The 21,697-nt window shown below is 43.2% G+C and overlaps 2 protein-coding genes across 3 annotated transcripts in view; both read left to right on the forward strand.

Annotated features, from left to right (window-relative positions):
* The first annotated feature begins 1,954 nt into the window (after window positions 1–1,954).
* slc43a2b (solute carrier family 43 member 2b) lies at window positions 1,955–19,071 on the forward strand. 2 transcript variants are annotated; one of them, XM_031572316.1, is made up of 15 exons: window positions 1,955–2,103; window positions 2,621–2,806; window positions 7,355–7,640; window positions 8,243–8,298; window positions 8,531–8,607; window positions 12,156–12,248; window positions 12,908–13,041; window positions 13,430–13,626; window positions 14,126–14,269; window positions 14,782–14,799; window positions 15,255–15,387; window positions 15,741–15,873; window positions 16,398–16,471; window positions 16,683–16,806; window positions 17,659–19,071. In XM_031572316.1, exons 2-15 carry the CDS (start codon window positions 2,647–2,649, stop codon window positions 17,818–17,820), a joined length of 1,791 nt encoding a protein of 596 aa, XP_031428176.1. In that variant the 5' UTR covers window positions 1,955–2,103; window positions 2,621–2,646; the 3' UTR covers window positions 17,821–19,071. The 2 variants fall into 2 exon arrangements, with proteins under 2 accessions (XP_031428176.1, XP_012671952.1); XM_012816498.2 differs by lacking the exon at window positions 14,782–14,799.
* An 81-nt stretch (window positions 19,072–19,152) lies between these two features.
* The window catches only part of pitpnab (phosphatidylinositol transfer protein, alpha b), a 21,344-nt gene continuing 18,799 nt past the window's right edge, over window positions 19,153–21,697 (forward strand). The window contains exon 1 of the mRNA XM_012816478.3: window positions 19,153–19,566. Within this exon, the coding sequence (XP_012671932.1) occupies window positions 19,550–19,566 (17 nt within the window). The 5' untranslated portion in view covers window positions 19,153–19,549. The remainder of the gene's footprint in view (window positions 19,567–21,697) is intronic.

Consider the following 21,697-nt stretch of genomic DNA (forward strand, 5'->3'; position numbering starts at 1 on the left):
ATGAAGGTTAAAACAAAAATTCTCATTAGTGACTCCACCCTTTAACAGTAGGGCTATATATTTTGCACTCAATGCTATTTTAACGTGAAAAGGAGGTAGGCTACACAATCCAATCTTATCTCGACATAGTGTTGTTGGCATCAGGCCATAATGCTACCCCTCACCATCTGGTGTTAGTAATAGTGGTTTTAATTTCAGTGGGCAACACAACAGTATTTTTTTTTCACAACAATTTACACATCAGAACCGTGAAAACAAAGTAATCGTGGGATTTAAAAAAAATAAGTTCTTGCCTGGTTATTTGGTCTATAACACTACTAGTCAGTGTAATGAGGAACTTCACTCAAGTGTATTTATCCTATTTGAGTGAAAGGCAAATCTTTGAATTAAATTCGTTTTGCTTCATTGTCTATACGCCACTACCAGGGTTGGGGGATGACATGTAACAGAGTTACGTAATTGAAGTACAAAATAAATGTAATTGTAATCTGTTACAGTTACTGAGAAATTATTTAAGGCTTATAATATGTATTCTGTTGGCTTGTATGTTTCGCCATCTAGACAGGCCCCATTCATTTGGCATTATGCGTTCAAATCTTGAGCGTTGTGTTTGATGTGTTTGAATTTGCACCGCGTAACATAGGCTAGCTTAATTACTTAGCCTATCATATTTTTTACTGGATAACTAATAGATCTGTAACCTATTACATTTCAAAATTAACCATCTCAACCCTGGCCACTGCAAGGCTGATTCATTAGGCTTCAATTAGGCTCACTATCGTCCCCACAGCAACCAGTCAGCACCACCGGAGAAGGTCTGATTCATTTAACAGAGACTTTTATATTTGACTTTTTTTACACTTTCAACTGATATATAGGCTACAGGAATGTTGCCAGACTGAACTGTTTTTGGTCGGTGATTTTAATGACTAAAGTTGTTTATTTCACCTTATCTGTGTTTTGCAATGTCTGGATGAGGACGCGGAGTGCACGCTCACATACCTGGCACACAGGTCACCCTCTAGGGCGGTGGGTCCCAAACTTCTAATGGCGGCCCCCTTTCGACAATTAAGTAGTTTTATAGTATTAATAACCGGTGTCCATCAACTGTTGCAAAGTTTTATTTCATACATTGTTTCTACAATTGAACCTCAAACATTTACAAGTTCAGTTAAACTTGAACAATAACTTATTCAAATTTGCCGGATCAAATGCAGTTTTATGATTGTCTTGTTCCATTCTTGGGATCGCTTCATGTTTGGCGCATGTCCGTCGTATTAATAATTAGGTTAGGTAGATCCTGACCATAATATCGTAGGCTATAAACTCATCACCAAATAGGTTAGTTAGTGGCTACTATGCTGTAAGTGCCCTGCCATACTAAATTTGACTAGTAGTTGGTGATGCCTACGCCTCCCCCTGGGGGGCCCGCCACACGAGCCACTGCATAGGCCATGGCAACTTCGAGAACACGAAGGCTTTCCCTGAATAGCTGGGATTTTTTTGAAAACCTGTCTCCAGACTTTCTATTGGTAGGTCTGTCATTACATTCAAACAGCAGATTATTTGTAAAATGTATCAAGCGACCTGAATAAACATATCCGCATGTCTTCAACATTAGTGAGGTTCACAGACCAAGATCGATAACGTTAATTACATGTCGGAATTCCCTAAGTAGTTTGCCCGATCAATTAGACCGTATCCAGACATGGGTCTATACAGCTTCATTCAAAACGCGTCCAGTAGCATATTCTGTTCTGGAAATGGCAGTCGATTCCTCTGTTCAAAGAGAGGATGTATCCATGAATGACGCGAAACGAAAACTGTTACTGAACATCAGTTGTCTCTCTGTTTAAGCTGCATGGCACGGCTGGGCGTGGCCCGGTCAGTTTCCAGGCAGCCAATAATAACGAGGAGCTATCTGGGCCCGGTCACAGGTCCCGTTTAAATAGACTCTGGAGCACTGTGAGAACCAGTCGGAGGTGAGAGTCTGGAGGACGGTAAAGGTACCTGAGGGAGAAGACACTGTTCTCCGTCACACTCCCATCGAAGAAACCACCAGATCAGATTTCTCAAGTCATTGTCCAAGTCCAAGTACAACAGGTAACAGAGAATACTAATCTTGTAATCTAATTGTATGTTCACTGTAAAATATTATATCGTGAGTCGTAGGAAGTTATTTACATGGAATGACATTTTTTTGTTATCTTACTGCATCCCTTCTGCTGTATTGAACAACATTGTGAAAGTGTAGACCAAGTTTTGAATGATGAGTGAAAGTATCTTTTAACGTGTTCATGTGTCATCCCTGGAAGGAAGGAGCAGTCTATATCAGATTACAAAACAGCCATTCAATTTAATCAGTGTTTAAAGTTTATGAAGAAAGGTGACCTAATTAAGGAGAAAAGGTGCATTTATCTGTGATCTGACTGGCAGCCTCTATTTCGATGGTAATGCGGCTTTTAGCTACAGTGAGATGAGGGGGAGGTTGATTCTTTTGAAGACGGGTGAGAGTTTTATGGAAAGGGAAGCGATTCTCTGAGACAGTGAGTATTTAGCCCTAGCCAACAACGCCAGGTCTAAGGTCGTTCTTCTGTTAATTAGTTTGAATCTTGGCCAGGTTTCCTTCTCCGTCTCCGCGCCACCATGGCTCCAACCCTGACCACAGCCTTTGCGCGCCGCTGGTGGATGGCCGTGACCGCGATCATCGAAAACCTGCTCTTCTCTGCCGTGCTGCTCGGCTGGGGCTCTCTGCTCATCATGCTCAAATCTGAGGGCTTCTACTCGTACACGTGCAACGAGCCTGGTAAATTCCTCTCGCCTCCATAAGAACAAAAACGCATCCGAGGTCACTCGTACACAGAGAGACTTTAGTGTAACTACCTTCAAAACTGGATACACACTGAAAACAAAATACCATAATAGTGTTTTTTGTTCTTAGATTAAATCCTTACATAGTCTGACCATATGTCCAATTTTCCACTGAAAACCCCAAATAGTGTACAGATACCGCTCTGTGGAGAGTTAAATCGACCGCTATTAGTTAATGTCCAGTGGCTAATTTGCGATCCCTATCTCAAAGTGTTGCCCTTGGCTTCCGAGGCATGTCTGGAATGCTTTGTCCTTTGGACTTGACAACTGTATTTATGTGATGTAACTTAGGCTCCCAAGAGGGAAGCGGCACAAACGAGTCCTTTGTGTTCTTGTCCTTAAGTAAGAGGGATGGTGTCTTCCTAGAAGCCCATAGCCAAACTGAGTCTCTGTCTCATTATAGACTCCATGTTGTTTACAGAGGATCTGATATGAGGATGAGCTCCTGTATAGGCAGAGTTTCTGTAAATAGCCTATGTTACACTATCCAAAAAGGTGCTGACTGAATACAAATGGAATTTCTTTAAAGGAGTGATGAAATGATGACAGCTATGCACTGATTTGTCAGCAAATAATATACTGACACAGGTTATTGAGAATACACATGTTATTGTGTTCATGCCAAGGGACAGACAGTTTGGTGCCTCAATCCACCAGCATCTGCACCTAAGTACCATGTCTAGTCTTTTTCTTGAGACTGGCAATTGAGTTTGAATTGAACAACTTTTTAGAGGTTAAAACCATAGCACTAAGGTAAATCCGATGGAGACAATAACAGTGATCTGCTCTGTTGGACTGTGCTGAAGTGTGGTTGTGGTGGGGTTCTGCAGTGATAGATATTTTAATCTTTATCTCTCAGAGTGGGATTGGGCAGTGCTGCTTAGTGTGCACCTCCTGTCAATAACAAACGTTGTACAACCATATTTTTCTCCGAAGTGGTGCTGGTGTTTTGAGTGGAAAAGTGCCATGCATAGCATGTTTTGTTGTTTTCGTGTAGTCCTGTTGTTTTTCAATGGTTTCTGCCGTGCCGAGATAAGAAGACGTATCTGTGGCTCAATATATGACAGACATGACGAAGTCTCATTCCTTTGAGATAGCAGACCCCCCCCCCCCTCCTCCTCCACCATAGCCAAAAACCGAAAAACACCAGACAAGATCAAATCAAAGATTTTATTGGGGAACATCTCGGGTTTTAAAGTCCAAAGATAAACCTAGTGCTATGGAGAGAGAGGTTTGTGTATCTGTGTGTGTGTGTGTGTGTGTGTGTGTGTGTGGATGAATACTGCCAGGGGGAAAAATATGTTCGCCTCATCAAGAGACTATCAGATTGGGTAAATATACCATGATGGATTTGAACAAATGTCATATCTTAATCTGATTGATCTCTTCTGTTATCTACCAAGGCCTCATCCTCGCAGCGCTCATCTTCATTTGTTGCGGTGTGAATTCTTTAGAAGATATTTTATCATCCTTGAGTTAACATCACTGTATAACAACACATACTCACTTAAAATCACACTTTAAAGTCTATCAACCAAATTATCAATCATAAGCACACTGAAACAAGATCTCTCAAATATTTTGTAAGATGTAACGCGCAAGGAAGGCAGGTTCTATTTCTACGGGTGGTCTAAAAATCTAAAATTCAGTTTTAAAATCCTGACGACTGGCCCTTTGTAGCCGGGCCATTTTCTTCCTGTGGAGAACTCTCTTGGCTCAGATTGCTGCGTCATCTTTCTGAGTCCCGCTCAGCATGTTGCATGTTTCCCCGCGGCTCGTAGCCGCTATCTCTCAGGGAGTGCCTGCTCGCTGATAGTGCCATGTGTCTGCTAAGCGCTTTTTTTAATCAGTGATTGCGGGCAAGCCGCCATGTTGACACATGGGTGCAATTTATTGTTCCTTGGGCCCATGCATCTGACTCCACCCCACTCCTCCACTGCAGTGCTGTACAGCTGACCAGGGGAACGGATCTTGCCCTGTTCAGACCCAGATCTGGCCTCAGTGAAGATGTAGATTGTTCGGGTCTAAACCCGCTGGGTCAAGCGGGTGTTTGAGGGGGGATGATGTATTGCGAGTGCAGGTATATTTGGCAGGACAAGCTGCCACTTCACTGTCCTGACCCAGTTAACACCCTCTTCACCACCCACGTCCCGCTCTTGAAAAGCCCCCTCATGCAACATGTGTGAAATAGAACATCTGTGAATGAGAGTGTCTGTGCATTGAGCAGACCGTGGCTCCTCTCTTGCGTTGCTGCCAAGCACGTCACGCATTCCATACACGAGTACAGGGCCGCACGTGCCGGCTGGGGCAAGTTGGAGTCGGCTGGGGCAAGGAAACACGTTTGCCACCTAGCTGCTACTGACCTGATTCAGCTGGAGATGACAGCACTGTACCACACGTGCCCTGGCACAGCCCCCACCCCCCCAACACACACATAGGGCTGAACGATTTGGGAAAATAATCTAATTGCGATTTTTTACCAAAATGTTGCGATTGCGATTTAATATGCAATTTTTTTTTTTGTATCCTCTTTTTTTCCCCAACAAAACGTAATGAATGATTTAAATATGACCAACACAATATTAGATACATTTAGTGTAAAATATTCTTTCCCACATTTTACATTTTTATTTAACTGCTCATTACAGAAACAAGAACAACAAATCGGTGGCTTTGCCACTGTGCATTTAAGTAATTTAAAAAAAGTCATTTTAAGTATAAACACTAGGCATGCACTTTTTAAACACTGTGTGCAAAATGTACCATCAAAAAAAAAAAAAAAAAAAAAGTTTTTTGAACCTTTTTAAAAAAAAAAAAAGTTTTTTTTTTTTTTTATACCACGTTTTTTAATCGCGAACGTTGCGGTTAGAAAATCGCGTTCTATCATATCGCGATTAAATTGCAAATGCAATTAATCGTTCAGCCCTACACACACACACACATTACTGCTGGTCCTTTTTTTTTGCATTTTGTATAGTTGCGGACTTCTTATCACTGTAGGGACTAAGAACCACTTTGGACAAAACATAAAAGTACTGTATCGAGGGACATAGTTAGAAACTGAAGTGGAAAATTGAGTGTAAAAATGTAACACTCAGTAGCCTAAACCCAAAGTAAACAGTTGGCCTTGGTCTAGATATCCTGTCTAGCATTGGGCCCCTTCAGCCCCCCCCCCCCCCCCCCCCCCCACCCGGTCACGTTTCTCTTGGACTGACTGTGGATGTGAATGTGCTGACTCTCCACATGGTTCACTAATATTTCATACGTTAGACATTCTGTTCCCTGCTATCTCTCTATCGCTACAGATGATATAACAGTTCAAAAGAGTGGCAATAAAATGTGTTCCTGCACCATATGATGTCAGATAACGGCCCCGTGACTCCTCTCCCCATATCTTACCTCTGACCTCAGTTCATTGTTTTATAGAGGACTAAAAGGCCAGGGCACTCCTCCATGCGGTGTTCTTACAGTCACGTTCAGCAGTTTCTCTGAATTACCCACTTTTATGTCTGTGGATCTGATGACATCTCAGCTTAAAGAAGTACCTTGGCTGGGCTCTGAATAATGTCATGATAACCTTTTCACTCTGCACATGAAACACAATTCATGCCCTAATGCATTACACACACACACACACGCGCACACACACACCCACACCCTGATCTCATGTGGTGTCAAGGCCAAGCTGCTGAGGCCACAGGAGCATGATGGGAAGTTGAGAGGTTCATGGCAGCACGTGCCGTAGCTGAACCCCTCGCCTTGTGAAGTCACTGTAGCGTGGCGTTGCCGTGGCAGCGTGTCGACACGGTTGCCCTCCCAGAATCTGATAGCTCTTTCATGACGCATGCACACCCCCCCATCTCTCTCCTTCTTCCTCTCTCTCCCTCTCTCCCCCTCCATTTCATCCTCTCGCTCTCTCTCTTCATTCCTTCCTCCCCCTCCTTCTCCCTCTCTTTTTCTCTCTCTCCCTCTCTATTCTCTCCATCTGTTGCACCCTCTCATCATATTTCTCACTTATACATTCACTCCGCTGGGTTCACGTCAGAGATGGAGATGGACATTGGAAGCACTTGATCGTTATGCATCTCAGCTATACGTTATTAGCATGCCAATACTATGCACTCACTCAGTGGGTGTAAGACTGGAAGAAGTGGAGAGAATATTTGGAGATTGGTATTTAGGGTTTACTTGCAAAGCCCAGAGGCAGTATGCTTTGCACTGCATGCATTACACACATTACATTACACATCTGTAATTGGTTGAAATGTATAGTAATCTATAGTATGGTAGGTATACCCCTGAGCTGTCTCCAATGTGCAGAGATACCGTTTTTTTTCTTCTAATTAACCTTTTCAGTGTTTCAGTTTTCAGTACGACTGAAGTAAACTTGTCATTGCAATATACAAACTGGAAAAGGCCAATGTACTCCTGCATTACACAAAGTAACCTCTCCTCTCCTCTCTCTTCGCTTCTCTTCTTACAGGCAACAGCTCCTCCTTGCTGAACCTCACGTTGCACCCTGCGGCGGCCGTGGGCAGCCAGTCGGAGGACGAGTATGACTACTACCAGGACCAGGGCGGTGTGGAGGTCCGGCCCCTGCACCCGGAGGAGGGCGCGATACGCATGAACGGCTGGCTCATCTGCAAGGAGCAGGACGAGATGCTGAACATGGCCTTCACCGTGGGCTCCTTCCTCCTCAGCGCCATCACCCTGCCCCTGGGCATCGTCATGGACAAGTACGGCCCCCGCAAGCTCAGGCTGCTTGGCAGGTGAGACGCACTCCGCACGCAGAAGCACGCATCATGGAGAGACAATATGTATGCATTGACTGGAAGCTACATGAATACACACACACCTGGTGGGGAAAATTAAAACTTACAAACATTTACCGTTGCTCATACACATGGACACACACACACACACACACACACACACACACACACCCACACAGCCACACACACACAGACACACACACACACACACACACACACACACACAGCCACACACACACACACACACAAACACACACACACACACACACACACACACACACACAGCCACACACACACACACACACACACACAGCCACACACACACAGACACACACACAGACACACACACAGACACACACACAGACACACACACACACACACAAACACACACACACACACACACACACACACACACACAGCCACACACACACACACAGACACACACACAGCCACACACACACACACACACACACACACACACACACACACACGCAGCCACACACACGCAGCCACACACACAAACACACACACACAAATAGTTTCACTTCAATTCTGCCATTTGAATTCATCCTCTGAGTGTCTGTCCTCTCCTCCACCAGCACCTGCTTTGCTTTCTCCTGTCTGCTGATCGCTTATGGAGCCTACAACCCAGACGGTAAGATCATGTGTCCACCATTCTGTCTGTCTGTCTGTCTGTCTGCCAGTGTGAGAGTGGTAGTTTCGGCACGCCATTCCGTCTTCCAGTGTGAGAGTGGTAGTTTGGGCACGCCATTCTGCAAGACTACCCCTGCATGACCATGCGTTTATGCGCTTGGAATCTTTTCTTTTAGTATATGTTCAAATGTTCAAATTTGTAATGAATCTTTGTCAATATGTCTTTCTTTCAGAGCTCTCGGTGCTCATCTTCGTTGCCCTGACCTTCAACGGGTTTGGAGGAATGTGTATGACCTTCACCTCTCTAACAGTGAGTACAAGCTGCCCTCTCAGGTCTAAACGCTGTTAGGGTTGGGGCTTAGAGTTAGACAAGCAGCGCTCTCACGTCTAAACGCTGTTAGGGTTGGGGTTGGGGCTTAGAGTTAGACAAGTAAACCCACACGCACTAGTTAGACACATACTAAAAGTACAAAGAGAGCGCAGACCAACGTACGCCAAGGCCAAATGCCGTATTTCGCAACATTAGCAGAAGTGAAACTAGATTAGTCAAGCTCACGTGAGTCACAGATGCGTCAAAATGTAACGGTTCCTCATAGTTTTGAAGACGGATCATATTATTGCTAGTGTCTGAGTTCCAGTTAGTAGGTTGTAATGGTTCCTCCTTGGTTGGCCTTTCCATTGTGTGTCATGAAAAAGGGACTGGTAGTTTTTGTGTAATCCTGCACAAAGACAGGCAAACAAACAGACAGACAAACAGACAAATAAACTGCACCGAAAACCTAACTTCCTTGTCGGAGGTCATTTTTTATTACTTATGTATGTGCACTCCAACACTGTCTCAAGCGGACCATAACGTAGTTCAAGGACCCAGAAGGCCCATTGACTTTTCTTTCAGGTACAAGCAAGGCGCCTGTGTGAGGGAGAGCAGAGTAGGCAGGAGGTCTGTGTGCGGGTTAATCATTAGGTCCACCCTAGAGGGCGTTTTCATCTTGTGCCATTCTCTTGTTTGGTGTTAAGTAGCTCTGATGCACTGATGCAAGAGGCAAGTGCTGAGGTCATGGCAACAGCTTGGGGTCACGGGGTCAAGTGTAGCCTAAGGGGGTTTTGGGCCATGAGTCAAGATGGGCTGACTTTGACCTTGACTTTGGTTATATTTGAGTATGAACAGGAGTGTGTTGCTGCCACGCAACTCTTGGAAAAGTGAGGGAGAAAAGCCTGTCAGTGTGTGAGAGCATGTATTCAGTGAACGAGACAAGTGATTTGTGCTTTAAGTCTCAAAGAGTGATTCACTTTTAGAAATGAAAACACAGATGTATTCTAGAGTCAGGACAGGAAGATGTGGGGTAAACAATGGATATATTCCAGCCCAGTAGAGGGTGGTAATTTACAAAAAAACATTAGTTTGTCAGCAGTCAGCAGGTCCTCCAGGCCACAGTCTGATGATAAAACAATCAGTAACGGAACGGTGAGGACATCCTTATGCATTGCATGCAATGCAATAACTATTAGTATAGGTTTCAGATATTACACCATACTGCTCCACTTATTTGGATGATATTCTAATGTACTTTCACTTGAAAGGTTTTTGGAATAAAACTTGAGTGTAGAAAGTTGAGTGAAGAAATGGCAAGAAATTTGACACGGCATTTTTGACAAAAACTGGTTGTTTGCAGATCAAACTGGCAAGACCTCTGTAACCTATCCACACATAACTCGCAACTTGTTTGCGAGTGTCACTGTCACATGTCACTGTTTCTGGATGGCAGACCACAGACTTCAAAGGACAAGTGATTTCCAGCCTTTGTGAAAGAGCCTCTCCCTCCCCCGCGGTTTGTAAAGTCTGCAGGAGTTCCGCTGATGATTGTCGAGATGAAAGTGTTTTCTCAGCAGTAAAACGCACAGGCATTTATGTAACGGCAACTTGTTGTTGTTGCGAGTACACTTGTGCAGAGCAGTGTAAGATATTTCTGGGGGATAATGGATGTGCTGTTCCACTGTTAATGTGGTGTCCCAATTAGAGAAGTAATGAGTGAGCGACAGCTTCATGGATGAGGAAGGCACCCACACACACACACACACACACACACACACACACACACACACACACACACACACACACACACACATCAGGGCTTCATGGATGAGGAAGGCTTTGTTGGCTTGTCTAATTTTTTTCCTCCCCTTACTGGCCAAGAGAACAGAGATAGAGAGATAGAGAAAGAGAGAAAGAAAGAGAGATAGGGGTCACTGATTTTCACCCTGTGTTTTTGTTTTTTAGCTGTATTATTGTTATATATAGATAGGAATTGATCTTATTTTATGTCCTGCGTGTTTTTGTATCTTTGCATGTATCCAAACGGAGAGCAGTACAGTTTCCATGGAACAGACGTACCTTTCATACAGCTATAAATGTAGATCATCCTTGACCCGGTCTAATCACCTGCTAAACACATTTTTATCATTTTATAGTTCATCATCAGTTTGTTTTCTTGTCCATCTCTGTGCTGTCTGCTTCTGAGAGAGGGCTTCCCAGCATGGGCCCTCGCACTGTAAACCCTTTCAGAGTTGTTTGTCTGCTGTTGCCAGATCCCCTAATTGGATGGCATCCTCGGCCCGGTCCAGAAGAGCCCAGCGGATGCCTCTGAGGGCTAATAGTTTTGAACAGTGGCGGCTGGTGATTTATTTGGGGGGGGGGGGGGGGCAGTTGGGCAGTGCGGTTTAAGAGAGGTTTTGAGTAGAATATATTAAAAAACAAAGATTTATTTCATGAAAACACCAACAACTCTCAACAAACTGTAAAATTGGGCATGAGAGGTTTAGAGCAGAATGGTTTAAGAAACATTGGGTTGGGTTCCAGAGGTTTAAACATTGGGTAGTAGAAGTTTAGAGTAGACTAGATTCAGAAACATTGTGTACAAGAAGTTTAAAACAGAGTAGATAAAAAAAAACACAGGGTGTATAAGTTTAGAGCAGAATAGAGTGAGAAAGACTGGATGATACGAGTAGTTTAGAGCAGAATAGATTCAGAAAAACTGGATGATACTACATGTTTTTGAATGCCAATTCGGTACCCTTCCTCCAACTGCTCTGCAATACTCAGTCTTCCAAAGAGGTTTAGCTTAGTGATAACGAATGGCAATATATTATATTTGGTCACATTTAAGTGGTTGTTGACAGGGGCTTACGGTCTCCCACACACATTTAACGCGTTAACACGATACATTTCTTATTTTAATTATTTGGTATATAATGATTTTTGACACTCGTTTTGAATCGGCTAATGAATCAGTGTGTTTCATTAGGTTAATTGAAGCCATCACCATTCGGGGCAATTCTGGCTGTGACTATGTTCAGTTCCACCACTCAACCACCATATTTCTAATTCACCCATCAAACTCAAAATTGTCATCACTTATATAGTGTACTTCATAGTCAACATTGCCTTCATCATATCCTAATCCGAACCCAAACCTCCAAGTGCAAGCACATAGATGACAATGACAAGAAAAATCTCTGATTTCTGATCACAACCATTACCATAACAATTTCAGCCACCACTATATTTAAAATGTACTGCTCTAAACTAGGGTCCTTTGGCTCAACTGGCCGAGCAAATGTGCTAACAGCATCACAGTGTGATAACTAGGGAGCGGCCGTTCTTCTGGAAACATCTATCGATCCAAAATTTGTTGTATGCAAATCCAATGACAATAAAGGCTTTCAATTTCAATCTGAAGGGTACTTGATGTCCCTTTCTATAGAGATGTCTACTGAGCGGATAAATGTGATTGTTTGACTGCTGATGCTGTTATGTAAATCCTAATGAGCTGCTGAATTCTTCTCTTCTTTAATCTACAGCTGCCAAACATGTTTGGAGACCTTCGCTCCACATTTATTGCCCTGATGATCGGGTCGTACGCCTCGTCTGCTGTCACCTTCCCTGGCATTAAGGTAAAGTTCTTTCTGAGACGCTGAGCCCTTGCACACAACCCAGTTATAGAAAACTATTCTCCTCCATGCATTGGCCATTTCACAACTGAGTGGCAGTTTGGTTTTTACTCCAAAGCACGTATTATGTGACCTAAGTATTTCCTTGTACTTGCTGGTGCACCATGGGACCTTGGTCCTCAGGAAGATACATAGGCAGAGTTCTTAGAGAGCTTGCGTGGTAATATCAATGTTCCTAGAGCCAGTAGTCCTGTCAGCTGGTTGTCATGGTCATTTGGCTGTACTCATTAACAAGAGCGAGGACATGACTGCAAGAGTGTGGGTGCATGACGTGCCAGATTACCTTTAGGAATATTCAGGTACACACACAGTAAAAGCACCTCATTACTATTCTCCAATCTAGAGTCCTTAGTCTGTGGGATCCTTGTGAGGACCGTGACCTAAAAGGACTCGGCTATTGTGTTTCAGTCATCCATCCAAAGTATCCCATGTGATAAGGTGACTGCACAGACGTTTATAGCGGTTTTATTTACTCTAAAACAATATAATGGGGACTAGATCAATAAATCAACATTGATAAGTGAGTGTGCTGGCACAAATTATTCCTGAGAAATCCCAGTGCCTGACTGGTATGTGTTGTGTGTGTGTGTGTGTGTGTGCAGGTGATCTATGATCTGGGAGTGTCCTTCATCACCATCCTGGTAGTGTGGGCCGCCTGCGCTGGCATCGTCTTCGTCAACTGCTTGTTAAACTGGCCCCTGGAGCCTTTCCCTGGACCAGAGGACATGGACTACTCGTAAGACACACACACACACACACACACACACACACACACACACACCATCTCATACACAAACAGCAGACACGCCTGACATATGACACCCATAATGCATCACACATACTGTACAGTGACTTGTGGGAGTGTGTGTAACATATGCACTAATAACATGTTTAGAGCCAACTACATTTCATATGGAAACTAAAACTTGTCTTGTCTATATGTCTCTCTCTCCCCCCCTCTATGTCTCTCTCTGTCTCTGTCTCTGTCTCTGTCTCTCTCTCTCGGTCTCTCTCTGTCTGTCTGTCTAACTCACACTCTCTCTCTCTTTCATTTTCGTTTCTCCCTCTACCTCTCTGTTTATCTTTTTGCTTCTGCCTCTTTCCCCCTCCATTCCTGTCTCTAGGGTGAAGATCAAGTTCAGCTGGCTGGGTTTTGATCACAAGATCACAGGGAAGCAGTTTTACCAGCAGGTGACTACGGTGGGCCGGCGTCTGAGCGTGGGCCACTCCCAGAAGCCCAAGGAGCTGTCCACCACCGAGGGCAACACACTGTGCCTCTCCACCATGGACCTAGAGGTGCAGTGCAAGCCCAAGGAAGAGTGTAAGAGAACATCTGGCAACATCAAACACCCAACTCACTATATTATCACGGCTTACAAGCAGTGCAGGAGGTGCAAAATAAGAAAAGAACTTCAGTTCTCACAAACTTGATCTGATACATTTACATTCATTGATCTCTCAAGCTTGATCAGATACATTCACATTCATTGATCTCTCAAGCTTGATCTGATACATTCACATTCATTGATGGTGCAGCTACAGGGCATCTCAGATGAAGGCCATCACACACACTCTCTCACACACACACACACACACAGTTAGACACACACACACACACACACACACACACACACACACACTTATACAGACACACACACACTCACACACACTCACACACACTCTCACACACACACACACACACACACACTTCTATATGACTGACCATCAGAATAGGATTTAGAATCAAGTGTTGCTGCGGTTGCTTCTTTTGAGTTTTTGACTTTAACAAGTGTGTGTGTGTGTGTGTTTCCCCCCTGCAGCCCAGTCCTTCATGCACAGCATCCTAAGCCCTCTCTTCATGCTGTCTCTGGTCACCATGTGTGTGACGCAGCTCCGTCTCATCTTCTACATGGGGGCCATGAATAACATCCTGGAGGACCTCAGCGGCGGAGACCTCAACACAGGTGTGTGTGTGTGTGTGTGTGTGTGTGTGTGTGTGTGTGTGTGTGTGTGTGTGTGTGTGTGTTTGTGTGTGTGTTTTGGTTGTATGTGGGAAATTGGAAGACAATTGGGCTCAACTGAAAGAGCAAGGTGCTAAGATCTGAGATCATGGGTTGAGTTCCAAGGGACAAATGCACACAGAAAAAGTGTATACACTACTTTCCCTGTTTACACAAGTACCAGTACCCCTAAGTGTCCCCTACTAATTAAGTACATGTAATTAAAACTATAAAACATAAACATCACTTACTAGGCTCCTGACGCGGTTCATGTCGTTATGTTCTTATATGTTCTGTAGTCGTGTGAAAATAGAGTAGATATCTGGTAAATCGAGTGTCTGAAGAGACATAAAAACAACAAGATGTTAAAAGCAATGCTTCTTTTGACGATTGCATTAGATGCATTGATTAATGTCATTTTTAGGCTCTCTCTCTTAATCACTGTATTCACTGCTGACCTTTCTTTTTGTCCCCAGTGGAGAGAATGGAGTTGGGTAAGACTGACAGTCATAATGCTGATGATACACTGGCCATCTTTCTGGGCAGCACTTGCTACATTACTGAGAAACATTGAATGGACACTCATAGGATTAGTGCTTTTTCATCAAAAACAGCTGCCTTCTTTTTTTGCCTCTGTCGGCATTTTCCGACATGTTGTCCAACAGTGTTTCCCCAAAAAGTGGTGTGACCCTTGTATCATCAACACTAGTGTAGTGCATGTAGTTACATTCTTAGTTGCCAATGCTTAGTTGATGTGTTTTGCTTGGCTCTGTAACCGAGTGTAATGTTTTAGTGCTTCAGGCATTAGTTGCAAGTGCAGTCATTTGCAAGCTTATGAGTTAACCACTCACCTGTGTAGTTACTGACTAACCAGAGGAGTTATTTATTAAGCAGTTAAGTAATCTTCTTTCTCTCTTTCTCTCTCTTTCTCTCTCTTTCTCTCACTCAGTGAGTCTCTACACCTCCATCTTCGGTGTGATGCAGTTCCTGTGCCTCATGACAACTCCGGTCATCGGTCAGATCATGGACTGGAAGCTCAAAGAGTGCGACGACGGGGAAAATGAGAAGACTGAGCTCAGCAAGTGAGTCATGCACGTTCAGACACGAGAGGCCAGAGACCAGTCACGTGCATTCCAGCACATTCATGTTCACACAAGCACTCACCTCAAGAGTTCAGACTCCCATTCACTAGGAGAGAGCATTACTCAAGTTTCAATATATAAATATTTAAACATATATCTAAATTAAATATATATTATTAGTTCATATATTTAAACTATATTTATGTACACACTACATAAGAGAATAACATCTAGATTTATCATTTAAAGTGTGTTAACACATCATGAGTGACAATCATTTTGACAAGTGATTCAGCATTGATGATGGTGATGATGGTGATGATGATGATGATGATGATGTTTGTGCCTTTCAGAGACCAGCCTCAGCCGAAGCGCCGGGACAGACAGATCCAGAAGATCACTAATGCCACACGGGCCTTCGTCTTCACCAACATCCTCTTAGTGGGCTTTGGCATCACCTGCCTCATCCCAAACCTGCCTCTACAGGTGTGTGTTTGTGCATGTTTGTGTGCGTGTGCGTATGTGTGTGTGAGTGTGGTCTAAGTAAACCAGTGCTTGTTTTGTCAGTGTGTGTGCTCGTAGTGTGTGTGTGTGTGTGTGTGTGTGTGTGTGTGTGTGTGTGTGTGTGTGTGTGTGTGTGTGTCTTGCTGTGTGTTTGTTTAGGGTGTAATAAGCAGTTTTGTACAGTGATGTTGAGAGCAATGGTGTACAAGATCATCTCCTAGTGGTAACATTGTGTAATGAATGCCAAACAATCTCCCTCATAAATATATATTTGAGGGAAAGAGCGAGAGTGTCTCAAAACTTGCTCCATAGAAGAAATGAACTCTGTTCAATATACCACATAAGAATGAAACCTTGACCATGACTGCCCTCTAGAGATATAGTCAGTACCTCAATTCTGCTTGTTTGACTTGAGCGTCAGAGGGAGCGAGGCTTCTCTATGGAGTACTGAGTGATGTACAGTATGTGATGTATGTGATGTGATGTATGAATCTCCTCTTCCCCAGATGCTGTCTTTCGTCCTGCACACCATCGTAAGAGGATTCCTCCACTCAGCCACTGGTGGACTCTATGCTGCTGTGTATGTTTTTGGTTTGGTTTAAATCATCATACCATTTATATACTATATGTATTTGTGTCTTTAAATGTTTATTTTGAAATCATTTTCGAATGCAATTATATAACATATTTAGACTTTGTTTAGTATACCATAGCATAGAGCGTAGATCTCATTTTTATTGATCTTGTGCAAAGTGTGTTTTAACTGATACTGAATCTCTCTCTGGACACAGCTACCCCTCGTCCCAGTTTGGTAGTCTGACGGGGATGCAGTCTCTGGTTAGCGCTCTCTTCGCACTGCTGCAGCAGCCTCTGTTCATGGCTATGATGGGCCCCCTCGAGGGAGACCCCACCTGGGTAGGTTACACTCCTAGTGTATAATAATAATAAACTTTATTTGTATAGCACCTTTCATACAAAACAATGCAGCTCACAGTGCATAACAGCAAATAAATGACGTGCACAAAGAAATTACATGCAGTGATCCACATAAAAATAGACATATAACATAAAAACTAGGATAGAGTGCATAAAATAAAATAAAATGTACACAAACACACACAGTGTGCATGTTGCTTTGGATAAACTTGCCAACTAAATTAAAACTGTACATGCAATTGAAAGGTAACATTTTAAATGAATCAAAAAGTAGTTGAATTGATTTGCAAACGGTGGGTTTAGTTTTAGTTGAACTGATGGTGATAGCTGGCTAGGGTAACTGACTGTGAAAGCTGGCTAGGGTAACTGACTGTGATAGCTGGCTAGGGTAACTGACGGTGATAGCTGGCTAGGGTAACTGAATGTGATAGCTGGCTAGGGTAACTGACTGTGATAACTGGCTAGGGTAACTGACTGTGAAAGCTGGCTAGGGTAACTGACGGTGATAGCTGGCTAGGGTAACTGACGGTGATAGCTGGCTAGGGTAACTGACTGTGAAAGCTGGCTAGGGTAACTGACTGTGATAGCTGGCTAGGGTAACTGACGGTGATAGCTGGCTAGGGTAACTGACTGTGAAAGCTGGCTAGGGTAACTGACTGTGAAAGCTGGCTAGGGTAACTGACGGTGATAGCTGGCTAGGGTAACTGACTGTGAAAGCTGGCTAGGGTAACTGACGGTGATAGCTGGCTAGGGTAACTGACGGTGATAGCTGGCTAGGGTAACTGAAGGTGATAGCTGGCTAGGGTTACTGACTGGTGTCCTCTCTCACAGGTGAACGTTGGTCTGCTGGGAGTGAGTATGTTTGGCTTCCTCCTGCCCCTCTACCTGGTGTACTTCCGCCGACAGCTGAGGCTGAAGAGGAAGGAGAAGGACAACGAGGCCAAAATCTACCTGAAGATCAACGGGACCACCAACCCAGAGGCTTTTGTGTAGAGCTGGGGTACAGCGGGCTAAATCTGAGGGGTAGAAATTAGAAGGAGTTGAAAGACAAAGAGAAGAAGCGAGAGAAAGAAAGAGAGAGAGAGTGAGAGTCATGGGGAGAGGAGAGAGAAGCGAGAGAGAGAGAGTCATGGGGAGAGGAGAGGAGAGGAGAGGGAGTTATGTTCTGTCTCTCAGTGGCAGGCTGCACCATGATTCTAGACTCCTTGAGAACACAGAGAGCTTCACCTTTCCTGTTATTTATTTAAATGTGTTGTTATCAGATCAACTGATGTCTTCCAAATGTTTCATGTTTCATGTTTCAACATATTAGATGTATACTCTCAATATGACTAATACGAAGGTGCTCTTTTTAGAGACTGCTTTTGTTTAGATCAGCTACATCAGACACAACAGAGAGCTGACTGGTTGGATATTGATCAATAAACATGATTTATGTTTAGCCTATCAGCAGATAAAGACGTTGATGATATTTAACAAGAGGGACGGTCAGTTTAATAAAATGTGCCCAGGTTTGACCATAGAAGTGTGCAGGCCTACTTTAAAAGGAATGAATGTGATTTGTAAGTTACAGTTACACACGTAAAGCTACTCTCATGTATTTCATTTTATAAATATTTTTTTATGGTAAGAGTTGACGCAGACACAATATTTATACATAAAAGTGGCTTTACTTTGTGGATTGTTTTTATTTAAATTGTATTATGTTTTACTTTTTCGATTAATTTTTTGGGCTTTTATGTGCCTACTAATCATGGGAAACTGAGCACTTCAACCCAGCCTCCATCAGTTTATATCGTAAGGGTATATCCCATGTTTTAACTTTAACAAATTCAGTATTTTTAACATTGATATGAAAAAAAAAAATGATTGCTGAAGTGTTTTACATGATGTGTTGTTTTGTTGAGAACCATTGAAAGGTTATGTGAAAAAGACTGAGTGGTTGAAAATGATGAGGTAAAATGTCAAAGCTAATGTTTTAAAAGTTTGAACAGCAGAGATAATAGTCAAATAGGCAGCACGCTTCATTGCTTGTAATTAATATTGCCTTATTTTAAGTATTTATTTGATTTTTATTTCATGACATTTCTCATCAGAACCATGTTTTTTTTGTGAAATATCTTTGCAGCCTTTTCTTCATAACATTCTTTCCCCTCTGTCTTGCAGTACACTTTGTAAGAGGTATTTGTATTTGTTTAGAGGCATTATTCTTATGTGTGAGTAATAAATTATTATCATAAAATATATTGTGCGTTCGATGGTTCATTAATGCTTTAGCATCCCATCACATGACACCAAAAGGTTTTGGTCTTTATGTTGAGGCTAACAGGAGGACGCTTGGACGTTTTTGGCTTGGTCTGTTCTTTCTGCAATGTGGATTTCTAGGTCACATTCGAGTAACGTCTCGACATCACAGTATATTAGGGGACAGATGATGATGGTCATCCCCGAACTTAAACGATCATTGCGTTCATCAAACCCCTTCTCTGACGTCAGCACGGTTATGTCACATTTCTAGGTTTGCGCTTACCGCGACGATGCCGCGCCCCCCTCGGCCCTGTTCAGGAAGTGAATTTGTGGAAAATAGAAAAACGGGAGCTAGAATGACATAGAAGCGGGAGAGGTGGTAGACAGAAAGAAAGACAGGCTGAGGGCTTACACCGATTTGGGCCGCTATAGAGCGATAAAATAACTTATCACAATACATAAAGCACACGGGAAGATGCTCATCAAGGAATTGTAAGTATGTTTTATCGTCATTTAAAATAGCATGCAGTCTTGTGCTTTGCAGCGGACACACTGGGCTACAGTTATTGCCAGCGTAAAACGGAGTGGCTTTAGAATAAGAGCCAGCCCATGGCGACAGCAAAAACTTAACTGATGCTGGTTTGTGCTTAACACCTGGCAGTCTGCTTATTTATTGCAGTAAATGTGTATTTTTGGGCAACTTCTCTATCCAAACCAGAATCCGATATAAATAAATATATTTATTTAAACTATATTTATTCGTCTAATTCGTTGATGTTAAATAAGAATAATCGCCCTTCCTTCCATGTTAATCCATTTCAATACTCCGCGTTGGAGGTGAACAGCGGTGGGTTAGGATATTGCGTGCCGACATCCATTCCAGTGGCAACATATCCATGTTATTGATGCGCCCGGTGAAGGTGAAACCGACAGAATTTGGAACGTTTCTGAGCGGACAGTGTGTGGATGCCCATATTTAGAATATATATTTCTAACACTATGTACGAGTGAGGCTGCTATCGTTTTATGCCAAATTCTGCGAGTCAACACTGACATTTTGCGTATGCAATTTGAGCAGGTGTTCCATTGGTTACCCTCTAACCAGGCAATGCGGGGACAGGGTGGCCATTGAAATGAAACAACTTGACTCGCACGATTTAATCTTCTTAAAATCGAATAATCAAGAGTGATCAAGTTCCCTAACGTTTTCAAACAAACCCGTAAAGGTGACGGCTACCAGGGAACCACGGTTGTTCGGCCATATTGAAAATGAAGTATAATTTAAACGTACAACGAATAATCCGAGCTCGCTCCATCTTATAAATCGAGATATCACCACTTGAGACATCGCCAACCTTATGTAATATTCGTTTCAAAGTTAGCGAGCCTGTTTCAGGACAACCTCAATTTGATACATTTGAAGCGCTATGTGTCTGTAGTCTAAAATTTGACACCACTGGAATTCCGAGAAGGGCTCCTCGATAGGATGCACTCTTACATATGTCAGTGCTAACATGACACAGACCTGGCCCGGTATTTAATTCCAGTTGCATTGCGTCTTTATAGGACGTGTTTGACGTATTATCACCGTTATCTTCATAACAAACAATATTGCGGGATGGCAAGCATTCTCCTTCCCCACACGAATGGAATTCCTCCGTGCCTGTCTCATGCCCTGCCGACTAAGGTCATGCAAATGGATGTTGCCAGAGGCCTACCGGCAGCTCACACATGAACGTAGGCAGAGAGGCGCACTACCCGTATGCTTGGGATGCTGGGGCGCTATTACGCATAAGATGGTAGACCATAGGTTTATGTCACGATTTACCGATGAATCATCGGTGTGGCACCAGAAACGTTTCATCACTCCTGAAATTGAACAAGCACTTGTACATTTCCCTCGATCTAGTGCTTCTTATTGCGGACCTGTGGGGCTGCGGAGTGCCTTATTGCTGTGCGATTAAAAACAAGCTATCACATCAGGACCGGACAGCGCTCTTAACCCATTGGCCTGAAAGTTTGCTCTCCATGGTACTTACGCGAGAGTAGAGCTTTGAATTTAAACGTTAACCTAGTGTGAGTGTAAACCAGCTTTAAGTCGATTTGAGGTGGGTGCTTTCATTATAAGCACAAAAGTCAAATGTACATTGTGGGTTGTTCAGTGCATTGATAATACGAATACAGTTATAAATTAAACTCCTAAAAATAGCAGCTTTCGAAACATCTCTCTCTGTCTGTGGTCATACCTTATCTTCACGAGGACTGAAGAATGTACATCACTGGTGTAGAGATAATACAGAAAAGTCGAAATGATTGGACCAAATATTCCCAGTGTTATAAACCAAGGTCCTGCCTTGTTAATACCCAGATTATCCATTTTAATGAGGTCAACGTGTTTCTGTCACCCTTCAGCAAAAGGTCAATGGCTCTGTCTTTGATGGTGCCATGTTTGACAATTAGCGGACCCTCCTCCAGGAACCAGGTGCTTGTAGCCGAGGTGATAGGATGTGTGAAGATTCCTTGTCTCGCAGTGGAGTTTTTCTGTTAAAGAGGACATTTACATTTACATTTAGTCATTTAGCAGACGCTTTTGTCCAAAGCGACGTACAAGGGAGAGAATAGT

Source organism: Clupea harengus, chromosome 8, assembly GCF_900700415.2.
Source record: "Clupea harengus chromosome 8, Ch_v2.0.2, whole genome shotgun sequence".
NCBI lineage: Eukaryota > Metazoa > Chordata > Actinopteri > Clupeiformes > Clupeidae > Clupea > Clupea harengus.